This window comes from Bufo bufo, chromosome 7, assembly GCF_905171765.1.
Source record: "Bufo bufo chromosome 7, aBufBuf1.1, whole genome shotgun sequence".
In the NCBI taxonomy this organism is placed as follows: Eukaryota; Metazoa; Chordata; class Amphibia; order Anura; family Bufonidae; genus Bufo; species Bufo bufo.
This window is the reverse complement of record NC_053395.1, coordinates 153,200,773-153,218,657: the sequence shown is the minus strand read 5'-3', so window position 1 is coordinate 153,218,657 and position 17,885 is coordinate 153,200,773. Positions and strand designations below refer to the sequence as shown.

General features: G+C 45.6%; 1 protein-coding gene across 1 annotated transcript in view; it reads left to right on the top strand.

The window, feature by feature from the left end:
* Window positions 1-17,885, top strand: part of LOC121008056 (potassium voltage-gated channel subfamily H member 8-like) — a 777,955-nt gene that overhangs the window by 641,222 nt on the left and 118,848 nt on the right. The window contains exon 8 of the mRNA XM_040440333.1: window positions 16,957-17,226. Coding sequence (XP_040296267.1) covers window positions 16,957-17,226 — 270 coding nt within the window. The remainder of the gene's footprint in view (window positions 1-16,956; window positions 17,227-17,885) is intronic.

Genomic DNA, 17,885 nt, shown 5'->3' with positions numbered 1-17,885 from the left:
GTCTCCCAGAGGGAGCACCAGATTGAGCCGCCAAAATCTGCTCACCCAGGGGAGAGGTCAGGCTGGTGCGAATGGCGGCCAGGATCTGATTCGGAGGTATGACCGAAGTCGGAATCGACTCCTCCCTGGACAGCTCGGAGTACTGCCGTGATAGGGCATCCGCCCTGATGTTCTTGGAACCGGGTAGGTAGGAGACCACGTAATTAAAACGTGACAAGAACAGAGCACATCTGGCCTGACGTGGTGTCAATCTCTTGGCCTCAGAACGGTAGGTCAGATTCTTGTGGTCCGTCAGGATGAGAACCGGAACCACCGAACCCTCGAGCAAGTGCCTCCATTCTTTAAGGGCCTGCACGATGGCCAATAACTCCCTGTCACCAATCTGATAGTTGCACTCCGCGGAAGACAGTTTCCGGGAGTAAAACCCACAAGGAAGCAGAGGACCCTCTGGTGTTCTACGCTGAGACAGAAGGGCGCCTACTCCCGTCTCAGACGCGTCCACCTCGAGGACAAAGGGCAACCCAGGGTTGGGATGCGACAGAATCGGAGCCGACACAAAGGCGGACTTTAGGGCCTCAAAAGCTCGGATGGCCTCGAGCGGCCAGACCTGGGAATTACTGCCCTTCCTGGTCAGATCCGTGAGAGGCTTGGCCAGCATGGAAAAGTCCCTGATGAACTTCCGATAATAATTGGCGAAGCCCAAAAAGCGCTGCAGGGAACGAAGACCACTGGGCTGGGGCCACTGTAAGACAGCCGAAACCTTCTCAGGATCCATGGAGAACCCCTCAGCGGAAATGATGTAACCTAAGAAGGTTACCTGGGATCGGTGAAATTCGCATTTCTCAAGCTTACCGAACAGCTTGTTCTCTCGTAACCGTTGCAACACTCGTCTGACATCCAGAATGTGGGCCTCCATGGATTCAGAATATACCAAGATGTCATCCAAATAGACTACCACACACTGCTGCAACAGGTCACGGAAAACATCGTTGATGAATTCCTGAAAGACTGCGGGCGCATTGCACAACCCAAAGGGCATAACCAAGGATTCGTAATGACCGGTCCTGGTGTTAAACGCGGTCTTCCACTCATCGCCCGCCTTGATCCTTACCAGGTTATATGCCGCCCTCAGGTCGAGTTTGGTAAAGACCGTGGCCCCTTTAAGGCGATCGAACAGCTCGGAAATCAAGGGTATCGGGTAAGCGTTCTTGATCGTGATGCGATTGAGACCCCTGTAATCGATGCAAGGCCTCAACTCACCGCCCTTCTTTTTCACAAAGAAAAATCCAGCCCCTGCCGGGGACGAAGATTTGCGAATGTGTCCGCGTGAAAGCGCCTCCCTCACGTACTCCTCCATGGCCTCATTCTCCGCTACCGACAGTGGATAGACTTTGCCACGAGGAGGAACGGCACCAGATTGTAACTCTATGGCACAATCGTATGGGCGGTGCGGAGGTAGGGCAACCGCGCGCACCTTATCGAATACATCCCGGTACTCCTCGTATTCAGGAGGCAACAGAGAGTCAGAGGAAGTACACAGCAACTTGACAGACCCATGGATGCAACTAGCCCCACACTGCGGTGACCACGAGAGGATCTCGACCGATCTCCAATCGAAAGTCGGATTATGCTTCTGGAGCCAGGGGTACCCCAAGACCACCGAGTAGTGTGGAGACGAAATAACCTGGAGGCAGACCGACTCTCTGTGAACGGCACCAATGGCTATCCCCACTGGAAGGGTCTCATGAGTCACGTGTGGCGGCAGAAGGGGTCTGCCGTCTATCGCCTCAAGAGCCAGTGGGGAACCTCGAGCCTGCAGAGGAATGGAATTGGCGGCAGCGAACACACTATCAATGAACAAACCACCAGCACCAGAGTCCACCAACGCCTGGGTTGTCACCGAGCCCCCGACCCAGGAGAGGACAACAGTGATCAGTGGTTTGTCAACACGGGAAACCGGGGACGAGGAGACTTCACCCAAGATCTGCCCCCGACAGGATCTCAGGGTACGAGCGTCTCCCGGACGGTTCGGACATGCCAACCGAAAATGCCCACCGAGACCACAGTACATGCATCGGCCCTCGCGTCTCCGGAGTGCCCTCTCCCCCTCGGACAGGCGAGCAAACCCCAGCTGCATGGGTTCACCCCCAGACAAGTCATCCCCAGGAGGCGAGGGAGGCACGGGTGGGACAGCAAACGTAGGCACCAATCTGTTAGAAGACCTCCGCAGGTTCTCCTTAAAGGAAGGTCTCACCCTGAGTCTGGTGTCAATCAAAATCGGGAAAGAAATAAGAGACTCGAGCTCCACTGGTAGGTCCTTAGCTGCAACCTCATCCTTCAAGGCATCCGAGAGACCATGAGAGAAAGCAGCGACCAGAGCCTCATTATTCCAGCCCACCTCTGCTGCCAAGGTACGAAACTCAATGGCGTATTCAGCTACGGATCGTGAACCCTGTCTGATGGACATAAGGAGCTTCGCAGCAGAGGCAGCACGAGCCGGCACATCGAATACCTTCCGAAGAGAAGCAACAAAACCGGAAAACTCGGCAACCACCGGATTGTTGTTCTCCCATAAAGGGCTGGCCCAGGCCAAGGCCTTGTCCGAGAGCAGCGAGATCAAGAAGCCCACCTTTGATCTCTCAGTAGGAAAGGCATGTGGCAGCAACTCGAAATAAATGCCCACCTGGTTAAGGAAACCTCGGCACTGAGTTGGCTCTCCCCCAAAGCGCTGTGGAAGAGGGGCAGAACCGGTCATACCCCGAAACACCGCAGGCGCAACAACAGGTGTCGGGGTAGACTCTGGCGCAACAACCGGAGCGGCAGTAGGAGCGAGCCCAGGAGCGACAACCGACCCATCGGCAACGGGAGCGAAATGAGCCGTGCGTTCAAGCAGGGTTTGCAACGCCACAGCGAACCGACCCAACAGGTGATCCTGCTGATCAAGTCTGGCAACCAGCGTGGGTAGCGAGGATGGCCCTGTACCGTCAGAATTCATGGCTTGGTCCTAATGTCACGGAACCATGAACCAGACGTACAACAAGAGATAAGTGAAAATAAGAAGGCTTTATTGAAAATAAAGCTGTAAAGCAAAAGTCCAAACGGATGGTGAAACCGAGCAGAGTCTTTGCGAAGCCAGAGGTCAGGAACCAGAAGGGTAGTCAGACGAAGCCAGGATCAGGAACCAGCAGGGTAGTCAGACGAAGCCAGGATCAGGAACCAGCAGGGTAGTCAGACGAGGCCAGGATCAGGAACCAGCAGGGTAATCAGACGAAGCCAGGATCAGGAACCAGAAGCAGCAGCAGTCTTAGAAGCATGTGAACACAAGAGGACCAAGCAAGGAACTGAAGCCACAGACCTTCTATATATATGAGCTAGGCATCCAGCTCCTCCCAGGGGAAGGAGGAGCCGCAGGGTGGAAGGCTACAAGAAACCCAGAAACCAAGATGGCCGCCAGCACATGTCAAACGAAGGAGAGCAGCAAGCAGGTAAGACCATGACAGTAGTACAATGCAGCATGATATTACAGAAGACGACAAAAAGCTTTTGCAGTTCCCACATAAGCTAGTGGGACGCTGCACATACATGATTCATGCTAGTCTAGTTCTCACTCAGTATCTAAATCCTATCATTGACAGTCCACAGGCTCTTCCCTCACCATCTCCAGGGTGCCATAAACAGCTTGAATCAGCAAGCGCATCAAATCACATGTGTATCTAAGCCTATCATGTATGATACAGTTTGTTGTGTGTGATACTGCCTGCTGAGCTGTGTATCAAATCCCATCTTGTACTATATTGTCTGGTGTGTATCTAAGCTGATCATACTGTCTGCTGTACTTTGTATCTAAATCTATCATCTGTCTACTGTTCCTGTATCAAAGATTCTCATGTGTGATCCTGCCTGCTGAGCTGTGTATCTAATATTATATTGTGTGATACTGCCTGCTGAGCTGTGTATCTAATCTTATATTGTGTGATCCTGCCTGCTGAGCTGTGTATCTAATCTTATGTGATCCAGTTAGCGCTCTGCAAGTTGCACATTTGCTAAATAAGGATATTGTCCGTGTGCGATCTGCATTTTTTTGCAGTCCCATTGATTTCTATGGATTTGAGGTCCGCAGTTTGATGACCAGAATAGGACATGTTCTATCTTTTCTGGAACTGACATGCGGATGTGAAAAACACATGGACGTCATCTGTGTGTGTGCCACATCCGTATGTCAGTTCTAGAAAAGATAGAACAGTCGGGCTGGAAAATGTGGCCGACACATGGACCGTGATTCCTGGGTCAAATTCCGGTAATTTGTATGAACCCTATAACTCATACCAAGCCCCCATAAAAGTTACCTCCACATTGACCGTGTAACAATGACCTCACAGGGCCCCCATAGCAGTGACATGTACAGTGCCTCCATAACAGGGACATTCACAGTGCCCCTATAACAGTGATATCCACAGTGCTCCATAAAAGTGACATCCACAGTGCCTCCATAAAAGTGACATCCACCGTGCCTCTATAAAAGTGACATCCACAGTGCCTCCATAAAAGTGACATCCACAGTGCCTCCATAAAAGTGACATCCACAGTGCCTCCATAAAAGTGGCATCCACAGTGCCTTCATAAAAGTGGCATCCACAGTGCACCCATAACAGTGACATCCATAGTGCTCCCATAACTGTGACATCCAAAGCGGCCCCCATAACAGTGACATCCACAGTGCTCCGATAACAGTGACATCCACAGTGCCACCATAACAGTGATATCTACAGTGCTCCAATAACAGTGACATCCACAGTGCCCCTGTAACAGTGACATCCACAGTGCCCCCATAACAATGACATCCACAATGCCCCTGTAACAGTGACATCCACAGTGCCCCCATAACAATGACATCCACAGTGCCCCTGTAACAGTGACATCCACAGTGCCCCCATAACAGTGACATCTACAGTGCTCACATAACAGTAACATTCACAGTGCCCCCATAACAGTGACATCCACAGTGCTCCGATAACAGTGACATCCACAGTGCCACCATAACAGTGATATCTACAGTGCTCCAATAACAGTGACATCCACAGTGCCCCTGTAACAGTGACATCCACAGTGCCCCCATAACAATGACATCCACAGTGCCCCTGTAACAGTGACATCCACAGTGCCCCCATAACAATGACATCCACAGTGCCCCTGTAACAGTGACATCCACAGTGCCCCCATAACAGTGACATCTACAGTGCTCACATAACAGTAACATTCACAGTGCCTCCATAACAGTGTCATCCACAGTGCCCCCATAACAGTGATGTCCACATTGCCCCCAATCGTCATCCACACTATCCCCAGTGCCATCCACAGTACCCCCAGTGCAATCCACAGCACCTCCCATTGCCCTCCAAATGCCATCCAGTGTCCCCCAAGTGACATTTATTGCCTCCCAAGTGACATTCATTGCCCCCCACGTGCCATCTAGTGACCTCCATGCGCCATTCAGTACCCCTCATGTGCCATTCAGTGCCCCCCAAGTGCTATTCATTGCTTTCCTAGTGTCATTCATGGCCCCTCAAGTGTCATTCATTGCCCCCCAAGTGCCATTCAGTGCCCCCCAAGTGCCAATTCAATGCCCCATGTGCCATTCGTGCACCCATGTGCCATTTAGTGCCCCCATGTGCCATTCAGTGCCCCCATTGCCATCCACAGTGCCCCCATTGCCATCCACAGTGCCCCCAGTGCCATCCACAGTGCCCCCATGTGCCATTCAGTGCCATCTACAGCAGATCCACAGAGGCTGATCGCTATGCTGTGACAAATACATAGCGCTTACATTGCGCTGTGCATGGGTCAGTACAGGCTTCACATACTGGACCGATGATTTGTCGGTTTTAATCTTTGTTTCTTGCCATCCATACAAACTATTAAGAAGCCAAAATGTACACTGTATGATGGGGCCATAGACTAATACAATTCTCTAGAGGCTCATACAGGTTTTCTTGGTTACTTCATGGTAGGTCAAATGGATGATGGAGGGACATAAACTCAATGAATCTGAAAGAGCAAATATTAGTAAGTGAAATTTGTTGTCAGAGGCTAAATGGCTGGAATGTTTTACACTTTGTAATATAGCCACATAAAAACCAACTGTAATGACAGAGATAGTCTATCTCCCTGGCAATAATAAGTCCAATTGCTTTATGCTCCTGCAGCAGGCAATGTATACTATCACAGGTAATCAAATCACTGTAGGTTTTGATCATACTGTTCTAAGGGCAAACCAATTATTTCACTTTAATGATTTCTCACGACATATCTTATATTACAGTCATAATATATTTATGCAGTATTTTTTTAACACATAAAACCCAGCTGTGGCACTGATGCATGGCGTCTGGATAAAATATCCTAAGAGAGCCTGCTGCCCAGTATGAAGTCAATAACAGTTTGAGTTTTATGGCCCAGTTTTGCAATGACTTGAGAAAGTAGAACAAAGTCACAAATTAGAAAGGGCTAGGAAAAAAGGCCAGAGATATATATTTAATGACTAAGATAATCCTGCTCCCTAATAGCAGAACGGCTATCACTGCCGCACACACAGCTGCACAGTGTTTGCAATTACGCCCAAATCAGCTTCAAACAGCTGAAAAAGCTGAGCCTGTTATCTTTGAAGGTTCTCGGGGAGGGCACATCAGAGGCTAACAGAATGCAAACATTCGAATCTCCATATTGTCACTAGCTGGATGCTGGGCTCTGCCCGGTAGTGGTGTCCGCAGCGGTGGATCTGGCACTGGCATCGTTTAGTGTATTGTTGGGCTTTAAAGGCCAGCTGCATGTTCTTAATGACAATGATGTGTTCATGTAAATGTCTATTACAGCTGGTAGACAACGCTACATTCTTTTCACTTTCAGTAACATGATGATTCCAAGGTTGGGAAGCCATAACCATAATTCTTCAGAGTCTAGAAATGAGCGAAACTTTGCTTCAGTGTATCTAAACTTACAATTGTAAATGCGCTGATAAGAATATTTGTTATATACCTTTTATTTTTATTTTATTTTTTATTTAATTTTTTTCCTAACAAAATAGCCACCTGAAGTTCAGGTGCCTATCATGCTGTGTAATGGAGTAGGATTTTGCGGCAGTGAGTGCTGTACAGGCCGGAGCATCGGGGCTCCTGCCTGTACCAGTGCTGCTCTGCTAAAGTTTAGTATAGAGGGGCTATGTCAGGCTTTAGCAGAGCAGGAACAGGCAAGAGGAGAGATGTGCTATGGGAGCTCCGGCCCTGCAGTTAAAAAAAAAAAAAGCTTAGTTGTAAGTTTAGATACACTTTAAAGGGAACCTCGTCAACTTTATGCTGCTCATACTAACGGCAGCATAAAGTAGAGACAGGGGAGTTGATTTCAGCGGTCTGTCATTTATAAGTTAAAAGTAAGTGGTTGGCGAGACCTAACATCACAATCATTGCAGACTGGACCTGGAAAAGAGTCATGTCCACCTGAGAGAGTCCTGGTTATTCATACATTCCTGCTCTCCTGCCCACCTGCTGATGACTGACAGTCTTCTACCTAGTTTTCTCCCTTTCTCTCTAGGAGAGAACTGCCAATCATCAGCAGATGGGTGAGAGAGCAGGAGATTAGGAATAACCAGGACTCTTCTCAGGTAGATTTGACTCTTTTCAAGGCCTGGGCTGCAATGATTATAATGCTGGTTCTCAGCAACCACTTACTTTTAGCTCATGGGTGACACACCGCTGACATCAGCATGTCTGTTACTATTTTATGCTGCTCTCAGTGAGGTTAGCATAAAGTTGATGACAGGTTCCCTTTAAAACTACAGGCACATTTCCTATTATGGAGCCACATGTCACTTCTCACATAAAAGACAAAGGTGCCTGAAATACTGATCCATATTTTGTTCAAAAGTGGTAAATTCAGGTCTGTAATAAGAGATTTATCTGTTGGCATACAGCTGGCATGTTGAATTTCACACATTTGCTTACTTCAGTTGCATCACTGACATACATTATGATTAGAAATTAGCAAAGCTTAGGAAAATTCGATTTGGCTGCTTCCCCGAATTTACAAATCACTGCAAAAAATGTGCCAAAATGATACGCAACTGACTATACTAGCCAATTCCTCCGCATGCGGTCCGCAGACAACGGCAATCCCCAGCAAAAAATGCGTACAGTGGAGGATGCCGGGGCAATGATACATTGTGCAGATGAAAAAATATATACATACACAAATCACTGCAAAAGTGCACCAAAATGATACGCAACTGACAATACTAGCTAATTCCTCAGGCCGATGTTAAAAGCTGAGAACTTTGCCAATATCTTCCAGTCAGGAACATATCAGAGCCCCTCATGCACCACGTGTCTCAGCACGCATGGGGTCCTACCACTCAACTTCCATTCCATGGAATGTGCCACTTCATCTTGGTGGTAACCTTCTTTTGCACCTGGTAGCTTCTGTGTCACATGGTCTGATGTGGGTGCGGCTTCTGTGTCACATGGTCTGTTGTGGGTGCGGCTCACAGCTTTATCCTACCTCACAGTGCATGGGTGATACCACTATGGAGGCATGTGAGAGTCTGGCTGTGAGTTGGTTTCTAGCACTGTTCAGACCCTGTTCACACACCGCGGGCAGTTTAGTGGTAGGACCCCATGCGTACTGAGACACCGTGTCATGGTGCATGAGGGGCTCCGATATGTTCCTGACTGGAAGATATTGGCAAAGTTCTCAGCTTTTAACATCGGCCTGAGGAATTAGCTAGTATTGTCAGTTGCGTATCATTTTGGTGCATTTTTTGCAGTGATTTGTGTATGTATATATTTTTTCATCTGCACAATGTATCATTTTGTGTGAGATGTCCTTGTGGTGCATGCGGTCCGCCCTGGCATCCTCCATTGTACGTGGTTTTTGCTGGGGATTGCCGTTGTCTGTGGACCGCATGCGGAGGAATTGCTCCCCCGGTTATAGACACGCTACAGTGTCTGGGTTTGGAGCATTTCCACCACTTTAGGCCACTTTTTTTCAGTGAGTTCTTTCCCCCGAATTTAACAAAAAAATGTGCTTTGTGACGAACTATTTTGTCACAAACAGCATTTTTTTGTAAGTAGCAGGTGCAATGACAGGCAGCATCTATAGCGCCGCCCTCCATCACTGTACCCCTCAAATGCTGCATTCATACATGATCGTGGCATCTGAGAGTAAAAACACTGTAAAATTAACTGAAAAAAAACATTTGCTTGTGACGGGCCAGCCGCCGCCATCTTGCTTGAAGATCTGGCACGAAATCTCACGTGGCCCGAGATGACGTCACGCACAGGTTTTCGGCCGAGATCTTCAATCAAGATGGCCGCAGCTAGCCCTTTGCAAGCAAATGGAGAAGGTAAGTGTGATCTTTTTTACACTATTTCAGGTTAAATCTATTTGCTACCACAAAGCACAAGGAAATTCGGCTTCGTGGTGAATCGAATTTATCCTGAAATTCTGATTGAATTCCACTTTGTTGGATTCGATTCATGCAACTGACAACAATAAGAAATAACAAGTCCCAGAATTTCTTACGCTTAGCTTCTCTCTATTTCTGTATCCTACTGAAATAATTCTACTACATAATCTCTCAGGTCATTTTTTTTTTTAACTTGTCATATCCCCAACTTGACCTCTTCTTGCATGAGCACCTTTGTTGAAAGTATGCTCAGGAATCTTAAAGATTGTAAGTAGTGTTGAGCAAAAAGAAGCATCCAAAGCATCCACTTGATCATGGAGAAGCCGCCCGTTCCCGTCTTGACTGAAGAAAACCTCACCTACGGTGAGAGTGAAGACCTCACCATGTGATCACACTTGGTGCACGTGGTAACGTCATCAGTGATGACGTCACTACATGTGGCCAGCATGATCACGTTTTGAGGTCATCATGCTTGCTGCAGGTGCTTTGACGGGTTTTCTTCAATCAAGACTGCAGCGGACAGCCTCTCCGCCTCTCCGCGATCAAGTTGATAAGGTGAGTATAATAAAAAAATAAATTAATTAACCCCGGATTAACCCCCTGAGCACTTGAATGTGAGTCTCAGATGCTGTGATTAGCGTGAAATGACGAGAGCAGCCCGATCGCTGTTCCCCATCATGGCACCCACTCCATACAATGAAAATAAATTTGGGACAAAGTAATTTATAACAAATCCAATTTCTTGACGAAGATCGACGAAGATGCAGATTCAAATTTTTTAACAGTTTGCTCATCTCTAATTATAAGGCTATGAGCTGGAATCGATTTAAGCTGTACTTTGCGCTAGTATACAATGTTATAGAAAATCTACCATGCCGCAGGAGACCTTTTCCCACCAAATCACGCTGTGTCACGACCATTTTTAAAAGAAATCCATCAGAAAAGGACCTATTGTTTAAATCGTAGTTTTGCTAAACTTATGTTTTATAATTTGGGGGGGGGGGTGCTAAATTTTTCCATGTCACTATCTATATTTAATAAAAATGTACATAATCATGCAATTTTCATACTGACCACTAGCCTTAAGGTCCATTCACACGACTGTAAGTGTTTTGCGGTCCGCAAATTGTGGATCCTCAAAACACTGGTCGTAAGCGTTCCACATTTTACAGTATGCACATGGCCAGTCCTATGATAGAAATGCCATTCTTGTCAGTTTTTTTACTCCTGAAAACAGGTGTAGCTGCTATGATGAATTCTGACCACAGTACAGGGTGGGCCATTTATATGGATACACCTTAATAAAATGGGAATGGTTGGTGATATTAACTTCCTGTTTGTGGCACATTAGTATATGTGAGGGGGGAAACTTTTCAAGATGGGTGGTGACCATGACGGCCATTTTTAAGTCGGCCATTTTGAATCCAACTTTTGTTTTTTCAATAGGAAGAGGGTCATGTGACACATCAAACTTATTGGGAATTTCACAAGAAAAACAATGGTGTGCTTGGTTTTAACGTAACTTTATTCTTTCATGAGTTATTTCCAAGTTTCTGACCACTTATAAAATGTGTTCAATGTGCTGCCCATTGTGTTGGATTGTCAATGCAACCCTCTTCTCCCACTCTTCACACACTGATAGCAACACCGCAGGAGAAATGCTAGCACAGGCTTCCAGTATCTGTAGTTTCAGGTGCTGCACATCTCGTATCATCTGAAGGCAATCGTCTATGCTGTGAAGATACGAGATGTGCAGCACCTGAAACTACGGATACTGGAAGCCTGTGCTAGCATTTCTCCTGCGGTGTTGCTATCAGTGTGTGAAGAGTGGGAGAAGAGGTTTGCATTGACAATCCAACACAATGGGCAGCACATTGAACACATTTTATAAGTGGTCAGAAACTTGTAAATAACTCATGAAATGGGCAGCACACCATTGTTTTTCTTGTGAAATTCACAATAAGTTTGATGTGTCACATGACCCTCTTCCTATTGAAAAAACAAAAGTTGGATTCAAAATGTCCGACTTCAAAATGGCCGTCATGGTCACCACCCATCTTGAAAAGTTTCCCCCCTCACATATACTAATGTGCCACAAACAGGAAGTTAATATCACCAACCATTCCCATTTTATTAAGGTGTATCCATATAAATGGCCGACCCTGTATATTTGTCACATGCGCACCATCACAGTGGCGCGACTGCAAAGGGTTGATCTTTCTACACTCACGAAATCTTCTGCTTCAGGCTGTAAATCAAGCATAAATCACAAGCCAATACAACCCAAATACTCATACATGCTTCCGCTCCCTGTCATTAGAGCCAACGAGATGCCAGTCCGTTAAAACACAAGTACACATTGACAATCATTCAGGTGCCACTCTTTGAAAAGCTATAGAGTACACAAGGACTAAATATTAAAGTTTTAAAGCTTTAATACAAAACGGTACAGTGTCTGCAAATTATAAAAAAAAAGACAAAATAAAAATGACATGCACATGGAAATAAAAAGGAGACAATAATAGAAGATGTGTCACGGGGTTCCGAAGGTGCACTCGGTCCCCCATTGCCCGCAGAACTGTTGCTTAGCTTTTGGAATGAGGTTCTGTGTTTGACCTCATTCCCAGGGCGGCTTTACTAGCTGGGTGGCTCCCTGCTCCTAGTCTGCCTTGAGCGCCGAGCTGATCACTCGGTGCTCGACTGGTTGGTCTGTCGGTCATGTGACGCTGGCCACGTCACATGACCCTCACTCCCCACTATAAATACAGGCAGCCTGCTGGCTACAGGTTGCCTGTTAATTTCTAGGTTCCTGGCTATTTGTTGGACTACTGAATATTTACCTGATCCTGTTCCCTGACGATCCTCTGCCTGCTCCTCCTGTACTGCGCATACATCCTGGTATTGTGACCTCAGCTCCCACCTGACTACTCTCTTAGGACTCCTCTTGTACTTCGCTACTCTCCTGGTATTTGACCCCGGCTTCTCCTGACCATTCTTTGCTTTATCCGTTGTACTGCGTAGCTCTCTTGGTTCTGACCCGGTCCGTTCATGTTCCGTATTTTGTCTTGTCTGTCTTCCCTGCACATATCCTAAGTTAGGGACTGCCGTCCAGTTGTCCCCTGTCATCAGGACTCGTGAGGCAAGTAGGCAGGGCCAGGGGTGAGGGTGGAGCGCAGTGGTCACTACCCTTCCCCCTGTGTGTGTGTGGACGTGACCGTTACAAGATGTAACACAAGTCTTCTGCGTCTTGAAGGTAGCTGGAGCAAATGGATTCATACCTCAGTGTTGACTACCGTCAGAAAATATTAAAGGGGTTTTCCGAGATTTTGCTACTCAATAGTATCTGATCAGTTGGGGGTCTGACACCAAAGACCCCTGCCGGTCAGCTGTTTGAGAAGGCATCGGCACTCCTGCCTTCTCCGTGCTTACCAAGCACAGCGTCGTACTTTGTAACGCGCTTAGCCCCATTCACCTCAATAGGGCAGAGCACGATACCAAGCACAGCCGCTATACAAACTGCCAGAAGGCCGTGGCGCTTAGAAGGAGTGCCTTCTAAAACAACTAATTGGTGGGGGTCCCGGATGTCGGACCCCCACGATCAGATACTGATGACCTATCCTGAGGGGCTGTAAACTATTCCTGTCATTTGAAAAGTGTGAGGAAAGATAGACTTCAAAGTTAAACCTCATGGGGCTCTATGGGCAGGAGATCACTGTCTAATTAAGTGCAGAGATTCTCAGCATGGTGTTGGAGGGAAGCCCAGGAAGGTTGTAAAGAGCGTGCATCATTGCAAATCAAGTGTATTATCTCACCAAGGGAGCCTGCAACGGGTGTTCATCTAGCTACTGCAGAAACAGATGCTCTAAGCCTCTTACCAGTTTCAGAAATCTGGAGATATTATAGTCTGGCATCATTTGGAAATTGTTAGGAAATAATTATGAAACTTCCAAATTTAAATAACTTGGTAACCGGTCAGTAGATTTGTGGCAAATAGACCACCAGCATGTCCTTATTTAGCTGGGATTTAGCCTCCTAAAGCCGTCTATATCAAAACCAGCGATTCATGCTTTGTCATTTTTATTGGCTGCAGGAGTCACTCCACTGCCGTTTCATCCAGTTGGTGGGATTGAGCTACTGAGCATGTGTGACCACCAGCACTGGGCACATTAGGTCAAAGTTCAGAGAGGGAATCAAAAGAACACCAGGGGGCTCCATAACAAATATGTAATTAAAAACAGAGTAAATTATTAATATTTCTCTGTCGCCTCTTATATATGTATCTATCGTCTACCTATCTCATATCTATGTATCTGTTATCTATCTGTCTGTCCATCTTTCTAACTATATTGTATCTATCTATAGAAACAAAAAAACAACTGTGCTAGTCAAAGAGATTGTTAAACTTGGTGCAATTCCTCCAGGCTGTAGGTTCTAAGCTGATATATACTGATGCCTCATTTGTTGCTCTAGTATCTATCTATCTCTCTATCTATCTATCTATCTATGTATCCATCCATCCATCTAACCAATTTCATGTACCAAGTAAGCATTGATGCTATTTATTACTGAATACTAATCTCTCACACACTCTTTCATAGCATTTCATCAATGTATCTGTCTATGTATCTATCTGCAGTATATATCTATTTATCTGTCTGTCTGTCTATCTATATATCTATCTACATCGGTCTATCTATCAACTCTTCATTCTGTCTATTAGTTTTTTCTAGCTAACCTAACCCATCCCATTTAAGCATTGGCATTCAGTGCAATATCACAGAACCCATTCTATAATGCATCAAATCTTATTGATAGATGTGCAGTAAAGTAAAAGTGCATTATCCTTTATAGGAAATTAGGAACATCTATAAATCAAAATGCCACCTCTATGCTTGTAATCTAAATATAAACCACTGTGACTGCTTTCCTTGTAGCTCTAGTAATTAAATGGATGATATGGATTCCTGCCGTGTTATTACAAATTTTAATGCATGTTCTGCTCATTCACTTCAGCATTGAATATGTATAAATATAATAATGACATGCTCATACAGCTGTTGTCTTTTCAACAAAGAGGATGGGAAGCAGCAAGTGAATCCCTTTGGTAGCAGCAGCCTTTAGAAAATAATACAATGAAAAAACTATTTAAAAAATATATTTGATATGCTTTTTTTTTTTTTGTCATAACTTTGCATATGTTTTAGACTAAACTACTGCCTCCATTGAGTAGTTCACCAACACTGTTCTTAAAAGGGTCCGAAAACTTGAGAATCATTCACATACGGGGTAAATTGGAAAGCTTGAACAATTTTCAACCATTACAAGTCTTTCATAGATATGTCTGGGGGTATGCTTGATAAATATGGTGTTCTTCATGAATTCCAGTCGGTTCCAGAAAGCCAACATCTTGACTATAATGCCTATGCCTCGATGCATCAGTGATTTAGAGACACGCAGTAGTTGGATTGTGATGCAACTTTATCATAACTTTTCCAATTTGCTGTTACACATTGAAAAGGTCCAAGATTCAAATTGTGCAATAGTCACATCATGCGGATAGATGACAGATCTGTGTAACATGGAAGCAGAAGTGATGCCTGTAAAGTGCTGTGGTATTTGTTATACTGTATGATCAAGAAATCTAAATAGTCCAGCCACCGACATAAAATACTACAACAAACTGTGAATAACCTTATGAAGTACAATATTTGTGGCCTTCCTTAATCATGGCAGATTTAATTTCTATTATATGGTATACTGTAATTTTCTTAGAATTTCATATCGCACAATAGCTAGCATGCAGTATGTATTGCATCATCTGTATAATTGCAGTCTATTGGGAAGAGAAAAGAAAGACAATCTGCCTCCATGCACATATATATTGGAAAGTTTTCTTTCTTTGTAATTATCTCAGTAATTTATTGAAGAGATGATAGTATGTGCTGGAAGTTTATGGCTTCTTTGGTTGGCAGTGTGTATGTGGGGCATTCTCTGGTGGTCTCTGTGTAGGGGGCCCTCTCTGCTTGCACTGTGCATAAGAGTACTTGCTGATTGGCTCTGTGTATGGGAGCATTCACTGGATGGCTCTGTGTATGGAGCACTCTCTGGTTGTCTCAGTATATGGGGTACTCTCTGGTTGGCTCCATGTATGAGGGTGATTGCTGGTTGGCTCTGTGTATGGGAGCACTTGCTGGTTTGCTCTGTGTATTGCGGAACTTGCAGAATGGGTCTGTGTATGGGGGTACTTTGTGGTTGGCTCTGTCTATGGGGCACTCTCTGGTCTGCACTGTGTATTGCGGAACTTGCCGAATGGGTCTGTGTATGGGGGTACTTGTTGGTCAGCACTGTGTATGGGGGTACTTGTTGGTTGGCTCTGTGTATGGAGGTACTTGCTGGTCAGCACTGTGTATGCAGGTACTTTCTGGATCGCTCTATGTATGGGACACTCTCTGGTCAGCACTGTGTATAGGGGTACTTGCTGGATGACTCTGTGTATGGGACACTCTCTGGTCAATACTGTGCATTACAGGTTGGCTCCATATATGGGGGGGTACTTGCCTGTTGGCTCTATGTATTGGGGTACTTGCTGGATGGCTCTGTGTATTGAGGGTACTCACTGGCTGCATCTGTGTATGGGGCACTCTCTTATCTGCTCTGTGTATTGGGGTACATTCTAGTTGGGTCTGTGTATGGTGGCACTTGCTGCTTGGCTCTGTGTATGGGAGTACTTGCTGATTGCCTCTGTGTATGGAAGCACTTGCTGGTTTGGTTGGCTCTGTGTATGGAAGCACTTGCTGGTTGGCTCTGTGTATGGGGGTACTTTCTGGTTGGCTCTGTGTATGGGGGCACTTGCTGGTTGGCTCTGTGTATGGGGGTACTTTCTGGTTGGCTCTGTGTATGGGGGCACTTGCTTGTTGGCTCTGTGTATGGGGGTACTTTCTGGTTGGCTCTGTGTATGGGGGCACTTGCTGGTTGGCTCTGTGTATGGGGGCACTTGCTGGTTGGCTCTTTGTATGGGGGTACTTGCCGGTTGGCTGTGTGTATGGGGGTACTTGTTGAATGGCTCTGTGTATGGGGGTACTGGCTGGTTTGCTCTGTGTATTGGGGTACTTGCTGGTCGGCTGCATATAGGGGGTTCTTGTTGGATGGCTATGTGTATGGGGGTACTTGCTCGTTGGCTCTGGGTATGGGGTACTTTCTGGTTTTCCCTGTGTTTCAGGTTTACTCACTGGTTGGCTCTGTGTATGGGGCACTGTCTAGTTGGCACTGTGTACGGTGGTACTTGCTGATTGGCTCTGTGTTTGGAGGTACTTGTTGGTTGGCTCTGTTTATCAGGGGTATTTGCTGGTTGGCTTTGTGTATGGGACAATCTCTGGTCGACACTGTGAAGAAGTGTGTATAAACCATTTAGATTCAGAAATGACTTGAATTTATTTGTAATTAGTACATGACAATCTGGATATTTGACTGAATATATAATTATTATTTTTTTCTTTCCTCAGGATGGTTATATGAGTTTTCTAAACGTCTTGGACTGCCATATCACCAAGTGACAAGATTTGATCCATCCTTCAATGGTAGCGCACACTCCAATAGTAGTCATGGGCTAAACCACTCAATTTTGGAAATAGCTGGTGGACCTTCTATCCGGAGTTCTTATATCACGTCTTTATATTTTGCTCTCAGCAGCCTTACTAGTGTAGGATTTGGGAATGTGTCTGCCAACACAGATGCTGAAAAGATCTTTTCCATCTGCACCATGCTGATTGGAGGTAAGATGAGATCATGTTAATAGGGTTTGGAAATCAGAATATATAAACCAGTTACTGACATTTTAGATGTTGATCTGAACTGACAATTTGTGGAGCATTGGGACTGTACAAAATTTATTTTAGGAACTATCATAATAACAGGTGACAGCCTCCAATTAACATTGAATTGCAGGAATCCAAAGTTGAACATGTGCCTCACCCTACGGTTCTTAGAAATCATTCCAATTGTACTAGATATCTATGGTATACATGTGGTATGGATGCACTGATTTTTAAATGAATTATTCTGTGAAAGCATTTCACAAAGGATTTGCTGGCGGGTTTGACAATACAATTGGTGTCAAAAAGGAGATTGTAAAAGAAAGTTTGTAGCATTACAGGAGTTTTCACACAAAGGACAGTTCTAAACTATTCACAGGATAGGAGATAATGTCTGATCACTGGGGACCCCCAAGTAGGACCCCTAATAATCACTAGAATAGGAGTCTTGAGTCCCCTGCTACTTCTCACTGCAAAACCACAGTGAGTTTGAATTGCTCCATGTAGATGGAAATAAGTGAGCTTGGCATCCCCCTTCCAGTGATCTGTGGGAGTCCCAGTGGTGGGGTCCCCAGTCATCAGGCATTAATCACCTATCTTGCCTGTGGTGATAAATGTCT